Source organism: Peromyscus maniculatus, chromosome 8, assembly GCF_049852395.1.
Source record: "Peromyscus maniculatus bairdii isolate BWxNUB_F1_BW_parent chromosome 8, HU_Pman_BW_mat_3.1, whole genome shotgun sequence".
Classification (NCBI taxonomy): domain Eukaryota; kingdom Metazoa; phylum Chordata; class Mammalia; order Rodentia; family Cricetidae; genus Peromyscus; species Peromyscus maniculatus.
Genome location: NC_134859.1, coordinates 109,620,121 through 109,633,123, shown reverse-complemented (window position 1 = coordinate 109,633,123; position 13,003 = coordinate 109,620,121). Strand labels below are relative to the sequence as shown.

At 43.8% G+C, this 13,003-nt stretch overlaps 1 protein-coding gene across 1 annotated transcript in view; it reads right to left on the bottom strand.

The window, feature by feature from the left end:
• The window catches only part of Tbcd (tubulin folding cofactor D), a 167,564-nt gene that overhangs the window by 107,999 nt on the left and 46,562 nt on the right, over positions 1 to 13,003 (bottom strand). The window contains exons 10-13 of the mRNA XM_006987624.4: positions 12,021 to 12,163; positions 9,969 to 10,029; positions 8,959 to 9,033; positions 5,308 to 5,402 (exon numbers count right to left, since the gene is read on the bottom strand). Coding sequence (XP_006987686.1) covers positions 5,308 to 5,402; positions 8,959 to 9,033; positions 9,969 to 10,029; positions 12,021 to 12,163 — 374 coding nt within the window. The remainder of the gene's footprint in view (positions 1 to 5,307; positions 5,403 to 8,958; positions 9,034 to 9,968; positions 10,030 to 12,020; positions 12,164 to 13,003) is intronic.

Here is a 13,003-nt window from a genome sequence, read left to right as displayed (position 1 = left end):
TTTATTATGTAGCTGTAGGGATTCCTTTTGTTTTATAGGCAGAAAGTACACGCTTTGTACTTACATGAAGACCCAAGAATGGGCAAAACCATAGGAATAGGAAGTTGACTGGAGTTATGTGGGGAGGGAGACAGGTCATGTATTTGGAATAATAGACATTTTAGAACCAGATTTATGAAATTGTTGCCCAACAACAAGAACATAGTTAATGTTACTGAGCAGAATGCTTGGAAATGGCTACAACAACAAATTTGTTTTATATATTTTTTAACCATAAGTTTGAAAGAAATTAATAATGAAATACACCAAAATCCATTCAATTATATTTTAAATAAGTAAACCGTAAGGTAAGGTAAACTGTACCTCAATTTTTATTTTAAAACAAAAACCCTTTCTAAACAATCCCAACAATGGTCCACTGTGATTTGTCCTCTTCCCACAACACCTTCTTCAGGGCAGGAAACAACAGATACAAAACAGACACTCCCTCAAAGGAAGGCACAGGAGGGCAATAGGCCCAGCAGCAAAGTCAAAGGTGCCACATTATAGTCTCCGTTTTCTTATAAACTTGGGTATCTGGCAGCTCAAAGTGGCACAAATGCTAAAAACTAAACAACAGTGCAACCCTGGGACATAGTCAACATGGTCCTGACCATCTCTCTCTCACAAGCATTTCCCTAACAAAACTCTTGCACATTTATTCCTACATGACATTTGCTACTTAAGAGGACCCATACAGATGACACAACACTATCCAAACGTTCCTTTTCGGATGATGTCATGCAACACAGCAAAACAGGAGTTCTGTGTTGAAGTGCTAAGCTGGACAAAACTGATAGGATCAACTTTTGCAGAACTCTGGATACTAATCAAGCAGTTATGACAACCAGAGGAATGCTTAGGGAAGGAAATTGCTGAGTTTCAGCACTCACAGATACTCTCACATCCTGTCTAATGCTGAGATATGGAACAAACTGCAGAAAACAAACACAAGACAATCACTGGGACAGTAGACACCACAGGCCTCAATATATCCTAAGAGCAAGGGCCTATGGGGAGGAGGCTTTTTTCTGAAGGTGCCTACTAGAATATTCAAAATACTCTGTTTTCAACAAAAAAAAAAAAAAAAAAAAATGACAAGGCAGACAAAGGGACAGAAAAGTATATCCCAAACATGGGGGAAGCATCTCTGAAGCAGCCCCGACATTGGACTTACCAAACACAGACTTTAAAATGCTTAAAGGGGGAAAAAATGCTTAAAGGAAACCAAAGACCTGAACAAGCTCAAAATATCAACAAAGAGACAGAAATTATAACAACTAAACAGAACTTCTGAAACTGAAAAGTCCAGAGTTGAAATGAAGGTTCTCTAGAGGGGTGTGACGATTGATACTGATTGCCAACTTGACAGGATCTATAATTATTTAGGAGACAAGACTCTGGGTGTGTCTATGAAGGAGTTTCTAGATTGAGTGAACTAAGAGAGGAAGTTATTTTAAATGTGGGACACAGCATTCCATGAGCAGGGGTCCCAGACTTTATAAAAGGGAAAGTGAGCTAAACACCAGCATTCACCTCTCTCTGCTCCCTGACGGCAAATACAATGTAACCAGCAGCCTCACACTCCTGCTGGCATGCCTTCCCAGCCAAGATGGACTATACTCTTAAAACACATGAGCCAAAATAAATCCTTCCTTCTTCTAACTACTTCCATCAGGCAGAATCTGGTCAGTGATGAGGACAGAAACTAACACAGGGGCTCACAGTCAGATTTGCACAAGTAAAAGGCAGAGTCAATAAACATAGAGACAAGAAACTGAAATAACCCAGTATGAGGAGCAGAAAAATAATAATAATAAAGGAAAAGGAACAGAACCTAAGAGACTCGAGGGACACAATGGAGCACAACTACATATCTAAAATTCAAATCCCAAAGCAAGAAGGGAGAATGGGGCAGGTGGAATATTCAAGTCAAGGCTGAGCACACTGACATATGAATGAAAGTTAGGAATCTACACACCCAAGAAGCTCATACCATATAACTCACAGGCATAAAATTCTCCATTGAGTAAAAACAGCAGAAACAAGGTTTTAACCAAGTGTCCAAAGAGATAAGAATGTTTAATTTCAAAACATAAAACTAGGGGGGAAAAATCAACCACAAAATTAGGGACACAGGTATACACTCTATTAGAATAGTAACATTAATCAAATATAGCCACAAGGAAATACAGCCAAAACCCTAGATGAGCCTACTCAGGCTAATCATGATACCACATGGGATATTCACAGTGAACAAGGTTCAAAGAGCAACTCCCCCAAAAAAACAAGAGGACCAAAACCAGGACCAATAAAGTACCTGGGCCACCTGAAATAAAGGTCCTTTGATAATGGCCTAAGTCCTTATCCACCAAAGCAAAGATTAAAAAAAAAAAAAAAATCACAATGTGTAGGGGAATACGTGTGTTAGTGCTCACTTGTTTGTGCATGAAGATAACTTGGCAGAACTCTTTAAAGAGATGAAAAGATTCTCCTTCCTAAGACTTTGCTCAGGTCTGCCTCTGAGGCTGTGGTAAAGCCCATCTGACCTCCCCAAAGTCACTTCCTCCCTGACTTCAGCATGCACTCAGAAAGCTTCCCATGTCCACTAGAACAAAAACAAATGTTCTGGCTACCAACATGTTCATCTACACCTTGTCCTTCTAGACCGTGTTCATCTAGGTACCTTACCTCAAACATGTGCCTCTCCTTTTCTTTCTTCTCTTAAGAGACAGAGTCTCTTATACAGCCCAGTGACCTCAAACTCACTGTACCAAGAACAGTCTTGCCTCCAATTTCCAAATGTTGGGATTGTAGTGCTTTTGCTTTCTGTCAATTTAGAAAGCTATATAGTATACAACAGCTATGACAAGCAAGTATTGACTTTAAGCAAACAAGATCACTCTCAGAGGAATGGTGTGAGGTCTAAAACAAAAACATAAAAAGCATCGTTCAGAAGCTCACTGTTAGTGTTACCATCTTCACACAGGTTCCGCAGCCTGTCACTCTTGCCTGACATGATGCTTCCCCCATCAGGAGACAGTACCATGTGCCCCTGGCACCAAAAGAAGCTTCAGGGAGGTTCAGTTCACATGGAGGCACTGCAGGGCAGGAGGACAGCTCCCCACAGAAAGATCATGGACTAATTTATTCCACATCATGTTTTAAACAACAGCTTGACATTTCTCACTTGTAACACCAATAATACTCTTATCCCTACTCCAGCTGGTAGGATCGATGCTGTCTGATGTCCTGAAATATGGCACAACACACATACAAGCTAGTCCCACTGAAGAAAACAAAGAGAAACAGCACTGGTTCGGGTTCTACAGCACAGCAAGTTGTAGAACCTCATTAACTGAGTTTCCAGAGCTGAGCTACCTGCACAGACCTGCTGGCCTCGTGAAATGGGCCAAACCAACACATGGATTGAGGAAACCCTCCCACCACTCCCAAAGTCTGTGTCCAGTCTTTTCTTACAAAACGGTGTGACTTTGCCACACCACAATTCCTGACAAAAGAGGCAGTCCTAGCTATAAAAACAGCCACCATCTAGCAACATTTTGGAGCAGTTTCAGACTTCCTCCCTGGTCATCAGGGATGCACAACCAAGCCATGATGAAATGACTGGCATTCCACAACAACTTCAATAGTAATTATTTTTTAAAAAGAGGGAAGGTAAAAATAAATAATGATGAGGATGTGAGGAAAATGGGGCCCCCACACAGGGCTGGTGGGAAAGTATAGCAATGCAGCCATGTTAGAAGAGTCTGACTTATTTCTTGGACTAATCATCATTTCCACTCCCAGGTCCATATCCAAAACAAATGATAACACATGTGTGCACAGAAACTCATAAGCAAATGTTCATTGCAGTATTACTCAAAAAGTCAAAAGGTGGAGGCAACCAAAATGGTTACTTAAACTTGTAAGACTAAGCAAAAAGTAGTACTTCCACACAATGGAATCCTCATGAGCAGTACAAAGGAATGAAGCACTACCACCACACAGTGACCATCAGAAAATTACATAAAGTTCGGACACAAAAGAACAAACACCGAAGTCTGTTTACATGAAATGTCTGAAAAGCATAAAACAGAACAGCAGAGAGGACCAGAGCTTGCCTAGGGCTGGGTAGTAAGGTGGGAGTGGCCACTCAGTGCAGGATTTCAGCCTAAGGCAATGAAAATGTTCTGAAGTTAAATTACATGTTGCACAACTCCAAATATGTCAGAGACCACTATAAACTGTAAATGGGTAGACTATACAGTATGCAAATTATTGCAATGAAACTGCATTTTTAAAAGCACAAGGGCTAAATAGAATGCAGCTCTAGAAGACCTCCCTTGTGTCCCAATGCTGACACTATAGTTTGGCATTAGTGACACACAACCCACATGATTCCAGTGTCTTACTCTAGACCACCGGTTCTCAACCTGTGGTTGCAACTCCTTTGGAGGTCAAATGATCCTTTCACAGGGATGGCACACCAGATATTCTGCAAATCAGATATTTATATTACAATTCATAACAGTTGCAAAATTACAGCTATGAAGAAGTAATGAAATAATGGGGGGATCACCACAACACGAAGAACTGTATAAAGGGTTGCAGCGTTAGGAAGGTTGAGAACCACTGCTCTAGACAAAAGTCACACCCTGCACAATCTCTGTAGCACACTTTTAGGAAGGATCATCTCTGTCCTTTGTACTCCTTCCCCTTCCACTCACAAGGCACCTCCGGATAGTGGCACATGGCCACAGCCTTATTCTCTTACTCCACCTTACTAGGACCCAACAAACAGCCTGGGCTCATGGTCTTTCTGCACATGCACTGCACTGTGGCCCCATCCTGAAGCTCAGCTCCACTGCTGCCACAAGCTGTGTCCTGGATGGATGACATCAGGACACTGTCACTGCAGGTAACAAAATACATTGTGGAGGCACCAAGTGTTCCATCTGCAGGTGCTCTCAATAGGTGATAGTACCCCTCAAGAGTGAAAAACAGTTCTAAAGACAAGAAAACCAAGTATTACCAGGGTCCATGACTCTCCAAATCTAGCACACAGAGTATATGCAGCATGCAGCTACAAAAGGCTAAAGAGGTAATTAGTAAATTATAAAGGCTGGCATGAGAAAGAAGCCTGAGAAATATTCATATACCATGCCCTTCCCCAGAAGCACTGGTGTCCATAGCTAGCCACACTGAGGAACCCCATCATGTTTCACCAGCCCTGAGGATGCAGATCCATGCACTTCAGTTACTTACCCTCCGAGAGTCTCGATGGCAGCAACAGGCCTCGTCTACCCAGTTCTGCCAATGCCAGACATCCACCATGCCATGCCTTATCCGTCTCCTGAAAACTGAGACAGAGTTCTAATGTCAGCTCCATATTTAAAGCCCACAGTTTTGGGAGAAACACAAACTGATCCATATTCTGGGCCCATGAGCCTTGCTAAAACCATTACTTCTTGGCTAAACAAACAAGACTCTCAAACCTAATATGAAGATAACTGCCACATCAATACTACTCTTTACATCACCCAATAATAATGAAAGGACTTAGGTCAGATCATGATCAGCCCAGAGACATTCTGCCGTCTTCAACATCAAACCAGCCCACTCTGATCAGACAGTGGAGTCAACAGAGATTCCACCCAATTCAGAGGACACTAGTAAAAAGGAACAGGGGGACATCTTTACATGGCAACCACTGTTACCTGAGTGATCACATTCATGATTTAAAAAGTGATTGAAAAAGATGGCCACTGTTTCACATGCCTCTAATCATAGTACCTGGGAAGTGGAGGCAGGAAGGTCAGAAGGGCCATCTCAACTTCGTAAATTCAAGGCTAGACTACAGAGATATATGAGAGCCCATCTCAAAAAAAAAAAAAAGCAAGGAAGGGAGGGAGAGGAAGGGGGCAAGCATTTAAAGACTTTTTCCAAGAGCTGGGTGCCGATGGCATACACCTTTAATCCCAGTACTCGGGAGGCAGAACCAGGCAGATCTCTGTTCAAGGCCAGCCTGGTCTACAGAGCGAGATCCAGGATAGGCACCAAAACTACAGGAGAAACCCTGTCTTGAAAAACAAAACAAAACAAAACAAAAGACTTTTTCAAGGGTGTGGAGGTGTCAGGCTATGTTCCCAGGCTGATTGTAAAGCCTCCCAAGCAGAAGGGACTACAAGAACCCAATTTTGCACCCAACTGAAATAGGGTCTCACAAGTAACATTTTGTATTTAAAATCAATGTGTCTGGGTACTCAAAAGTTCTCTTCAGGGTGTGGCCTGTCATAACTACAAAGTGAATGACTGTTCTCAGACTGGTCAGGGCTGCTCTGAAGTTTCTGTATTTTGCTGCCAACATAAACATGAAAATGCACATCACAAAAAAGCAAAATAAATGACAGGCTTTTACCTATTCTGGCTGAATTTATTTGACAGCAAATAAATGTGTAGGAAAATCATCACTAAACTGTACAATCAGCTACTTTGTAAACAAACTATTAAGAGAGAAAAAGAAGTCACTAATGTCTACAAGGTGGACACAGCATGGGCCTCCAGGAGCTGTTAGATACAGCTGTCCTCCCACTCACCACCACTAATGACTCACTCACAATTACAATTTTTTAAAGTGGCAGGTGTCTTACCAGGTGTGTGCTCAGAGGCCATGTGATCATTTCAAATCTTGTGTTTTTTGTTTTATTTGTTGAGAAAGGGTCTCATGTACCCAAGCTGGCCTCAAACTCACTATGAAGCCAAAGCTGGCCTTGAACTCCTGATCCTCCTACCTCTACCTCTCAAGTGCTAGGATTATAAGAGTATGCCACCACACCTGGTTCCATTTCCAAATCTCTTTTTTTTTCCATTTCCAAATCTTTATGTCTCTCAGAATTTCAAATGGAGAGAGATGCTTCCTCATACTTCTATGAAGATTACCATCAGAGTGGACATGATACAGTATCAATACAATGATGACTCAAATACAGTAAACTAACTTCATTTCTAAACTACAAGTGTGTCACTATGGCTCCAGGCAGGCAGGCCTGAGATGCTGCTATCACCACTACATATGATAAAAGTCAGCCTTCATACAACAGGGGCAAAGAAGGAGACTTTGGCCAAGTGCTAAGAGCTCGCTATTATCTCAAATCCAATTATCTCCCAAGCCTAGGAATCCTGACAGAGAAAGCACAGAATGCTGAGATGCCGGTAAATGGGTTGGAAGAAGAAGCTGGGAGATTCAGGTCTCTGCACAGACCCAACATCCTGACCCTTCCATCAGCATGCCTGCACAATGTGGCCTGAGGATTCAAGATCAGTAACCTTTTCTCTCTCCAGAACACAGGCACAAAAACAGGATACACTTTTGTATCTGCCATCTATTAAAACAGCAGACCCTTAAGAAAGCTAAATGAGCTAGGCGCCAACATTAGACCAAGACTGTAAGCCAGGAGGAAGGAACATAGTCTAGAGAAGCAGTACACACCAGGACCCTGCAGCACTCCAAAGAGAATGGGCTAAGGATACTAAAGAGACTGGAGGCAAGAGAAGGGAGAAAAAGTTCAGTTGGGGCACACCTGAATAAAACATTCTAAGGGACTAGAGGGAATGTGCAGAAACACCCTAAGGGGGATGAGCAAAAACAGTGCTTGAAATTCAGGGAAAGCTGGTAAAGGATGGAATCCCAGCCCTTCCTAAACCTCTGTTCACTTGGAGAGCAAAAAGGCCTTAGCTGCCCTCAGAAACCAATAAATACTGGTACTTAAGTTCAGGGCATCACCAGCATACCTATCATCCCATGACCTCTAGGAAGGAGCTCAAGGGACAAAGACTAAAACAAATCTAGAAAATCTTGATAAAAGAAGCTATATACATTATCTCCTCTCCACACTCCACAAAGCAGCCCCAATAAGAATGTTTTCTGCTAGTAGCTCCACTATATATACCATCATTCCAAAACAGACAGTCTCTGACACACTATCTCCTGCAAACGCAACCTGAGGCAAAATGAAGAAGGGCCTACTCCAGAAGGAAGTCAACTTTGGGCTGTTGGTAGGCCATCTTTAAAGACACAAAGAGAAAGTGCTAGAGTGCCCAAGTGCTGAGAACATACTTCCTGCAAGCCAGTTACAGCTACACAGAATAGCAGGACCAGAATTGTACTGCCAACAAAGGGCCATGAAAAATGAGTGTCTGGTCGGGCGGCGCATGCCTTTAATCCCAGAACTCAGGAAGCAGAGCCAGGAGGATCTGTGAGTTCGAGGCCAGCCTGGTCTACAGAGCAAGATCCAGGACAGGCACCAAAACTATATGGAGAAACCCTGTGGGGGGTGGGGGGAGTGAGTGTCTGGACAGGCATATGCCCCTTCTCAACCTTCTACTTCCAAAGCCCAGGGGGGAAAAAATCACACCCAGAGTGATAATCATTGGGAAAGAAACAAAACTAATGCCCCTATGAGTACACAATGCCAGTCTATGGCCCCACGATCACACCCACCCAATAAGCCATTATACGCACAGGCCATGTACCCACACACCCAGAATGTCCTGAAAAGCTAAACTTCAATTCATTACAATACAACTCCAAATCCAGGCCTCAGTCACTCAAGAGTCTTAGTATCCACTCTGGCTAGCAGGAACATGAGGCATATATTCAGAATATTCCCTCATCTTAAGAAGCTCGGCCCACCCACAGAACAAACCCAAAACTTAAAGATGAAGACCTACATTTGCATGGGTTCAACATTGACTTCATTTCTTTCTAAAGGTTTTAGATACATAATGGGTAACATCTGATAACTGAAGTTGTCAAGTTTAACTTTAAAAGGGAAAAATATGGGGTTCTAACAAATAGTTCAATTGAAAGAAACCATAATAATACAAAAGAACAAAAAGCCACAAGTGATAACCTACCTGAAGCAGTCCAACACAGACCCCACCACATCATCTGCCAGCTCTCTGGGAAGCCTTCCAGCCATCCTACCAATTCTGAAAAAGAAAAGCAACAGTTCATCAGCTATATATGACCATCAGGAGTAAGTCTTCCAATCCCCACAGGAAGGCATGCCTCGAATACTGCTCAGCAACAATACCAAGGACAGGGCAGGTGATTCTCTGGCCATGTGAACAGGGTAGGTGGTCACCTTTCCCCGAAGTGACACAGACACGGAACTCATCACTGATAACGGCCCCCACGTACTAGACAAATGCTGCAAGAGCCAACCTAGACCCTCTTGTCTATACACTGTCCCATTTCCATAAAAGGCTAGTCCAAGCCCTGCACAGAGGAAAGCCAGAGACCTGAAGTCAGGCCCAAGAGAAGGCTCCTCCCAGTATATCTCACTGTGCATGCATCTGTCCACCCTCTCAGCAAGACAGGCTTCTGCTGTTGACATAAATGGCAGCCCCTTCAGTCTGTGGAGAATCCCCACTTGTGATGCCAGGGGAACTGGTGAGCAAGAACAGCACTGCCTCGCTTTATCTTTACCATACAGTCTCTTCAACAACCTAAACATCTGATCTGTAGGCATCAACTATTACTAATATTGGCCTCACACCATGTTAGAGAATCTAATATCTAACCTCAGTAATTTCTTTTTAATTTTTGTTTTTTTGAGACAGGGTCTCACTATGTAGCTCTGGATGCCCTGGAATTTCCTACATAGATCCAGCTGGCCTTGAACTCACAGCAATCTGCCTGCCTCTGCTTCCCAAGTGCTAGATTAAAGGCATGCACCACCATTCCCAGCCAGTAATTATCTTTAAATGTACAGTATATAAAACAACAGTTCTATCATTTGAAAATCTTCAAAGTATTTACAACTCTCAAGGCCAAGGTAAAGTTTTTAAGGCATGAAGAGGCAACACTGACTGAGACACACCTGGCACTCAGCACTTCCCCTCACTAAGGCATTTATACATACCCTTTGGCTGCAGACCACCGCACCACAGTGTCCTTGTCCTTCAACCCAACCAGTAGCTGCTCTGTAAGAACCAAGACACAAACCATCAGCCTATATAAAATCTTAACCTCTTGCTTTTGTGTAAACTATCCTACCAACCCTGCACTCCATTCCAAAGAATACACTGTGGAAACTATGCTGAGAATCTTAATTTTAGCCAGCCATGGGTTACACATGCCTATAACCTCAGCACTTTAGAAGCTGAGGCAGGAGGACTGCCTCAGAGACAATTTGGAAAGCCTAGCACTCAGGAGGCAAAAGCAAGCAGATCTCTACTGAGTTCAAAGCCAGCCTGGTCTACATAGAGAGTTCCAGGCCACCTAGGGTTACACAGTGGACCTTTTCTCTAAAACGTAAGAGTCTTAATTGTTTTTGGTTTGTTTTGGTTTGTTTTTTCACATTAATGGAAGGATGGGTGTGATGTGTGCATGCCACGGCATGCATGTGGAAACCAGAAGACAACTGCTAGGAGCTGGTTCTCTCCCTCCACCACTAAGGAAGCAAACTTGAGTTGTCAAGTTTAGTTAGTCCCTTTACCCACTGAGCCAAACTTGCATGCCCAAGAGGTCTTAAATTTTATTTTAAATGTTGTTTTATGAGTATACCGTCTGCATATATGTATATGCACCGTGTGAATGCCTGATACCTGCAGAAGGCAAAAGAGGGGGTCAGATCTCCTGGAACTAGAGTTACAGACGATTGTGAACCATCTTGTAGGTGCTAGGAACCAAACCACTAAGTATTCTAAACAGCTGAGCTATCTCTCCAATCCTGGATCTTAATTTCAATTACAATGAAAGTACTTCCTCCCTGTTTTTAGACAATTACCGAAAAGGGCATTTCTGCCACTTCCTAACAAGTGGAGCCAACCCAAGAGGGCAATCAGCAGGAACAAGGTGCCTCCTCAGGCAAAGGCCTCAGTAAGCCATAGAAAGGGAGGTCAAAAGATACTGAAATATCTGGGAAGGCTTCCACGGAGGAAGATGAGACCTTTGGGGACTAGCCCAGAGGCAGTCAGAAGGTTATCCCAGGTCACACAGCCCCACCAGTATGGTCCAAACACTGGCCAGAGGGCAAACCTTGGAAGAACTGACTTGGATAAATAGCTAAAGGGTTGGCCGTGGGAAGAAACAAATCGGCAGAATGGGTGGTCTTTAGAGGAGCAGTGGGTAGGTAATAACAGAGAAGGAGCAAGAGAATTCATCCTGGGTCTATGGAGTTCAAGGTGGTTTAGAGGGACCCAGGATAGGTACTGTGCCACAGCAACCAAGGAAGAGAATGGGGGGGGGGGGGGTTTTAAAAGAAAAGACCAAATATATGTGAATTCTGGCCACACAAACACCACCACAGTGGTCAAGGAGACAATATAGACACCAGGTATCCAGGTATAGACAAGTCTGGGGAAAAATCTGTCCTGAGGAATCCAAGTAAGAATGAGTGGATAGAACACAGCAAGGGAGATGGTAGACTGGTTTTGTACCTCCCAGCCAGGATCCTCACAGCAAATGGAGGTTGAGAATCACACTTCATCCAACATGAGGCAGGAAAGCAGGAAGAGTGAATGGACAAGCAGTGAACCTGAGGCTGCGTACAGTAAAGGGCTGACTGAGAATAGACACTGGATCAAGATTCCTGAAGTGTGGAGGCCTAAAGTAGTTTGAGATGATGCCTAAGGAAAGCATGCTTGGACAAGAGTATAGATATAGAAGCTGGAGACATGAGTCTCAAGTTCCAGGTCTGTTTTCCTTGGAGTCCTGTTTCCCTGAAAACAATCAGGGAGAGCAACTTAAGGGTCAGGTTGCAGAAAGGCAACATGGAGGTGTGAAGAAACAGTGGGAAGCTGGGGGGCATGCTACAGCAAGTGTCCATGGAGAGGTCAGGTCTGTGACCATATGCTAGGTGAGATAACAGGAGAAAACCAGGATGGAAAAGGGGGAGGTTAAACAGAGATGAAAAGTCTAGATTGTGCTATAGAGGGAGGCATGCATGACATCTGCTGTGGGCTCCACTTACCTATCACACACTCCACCCCCTCTGGGACATCATAGTCTTCATCACCATCAGAAGTTAAACTATCAGACTGCAGCTTCTGCTCACTCTTACCCAGGGCACAGAGCTGCAGGTTGGCAGCCAAAGACCGACAGCCACGCTGATACCTATGCAGAACAAAACAATCTCAGGTTGGTAGGTACTACCTAGCCCTAAAAATAAGTTTGGTAAGTGAAGTCATCAACTTAGCATCCCTCAGAATCACACACACCATACAGACTAGAGGAAAAGGAAGACCGGTGGTGTGACACTATCAGGACAAGCCTTAGAGCGCTAACCCAGGCCAAATGCATGCCCAAATTATGAAGAACCTTCCATAACAAAGCTTGATGGCAGAAGGCAATGGCACCCTTGTTTATTAGTAAATAGCTGCCTTCTCCAGCTTGGCATTCTGGCCTCAGCCCAGGCCACAGGGCCCACTCCTCATCTATGGACCAACTGCAGCTCTGAACAGATCTCCCACCTGCCTGGGGAACAAGAATGAGGGAACCAACGATGATGTGGCTCATAGGCACCACTCAACCACTGTCATCTATCTAGCCTTGACCAAGCACCTCTCTCCTAAGAGTCAACGGTAACCAGAGTAACCAAAGCCCACCTCCAAAGAGAATTCAAGAAAGGAAGGCAGATTCTGTCTGAATCTCTACTCTATGGAGACCCACTTGGGCCAAAGCTGAGTCCTCTCCTCCCCAACAGAAAATCATAGGTATGTACCACCTTCACCTCTGCCCCACAGGTACTGTCAAGACTGCAGTAAAAACACAGCACAAAAACACAGCTACACCTCAAGTGCCACACAGGTCTTTAGACAGGCATGAGCTACTGAGAAAGAACACAAAACTCACACACAATCCCCCTCATATCCTCAGCAACTCCCACAATGAGCAAGTACAGGATAGGACCCAGGAAAATCAGGGAAAAGCTATATGGAGTACTCAGAGCTCAGG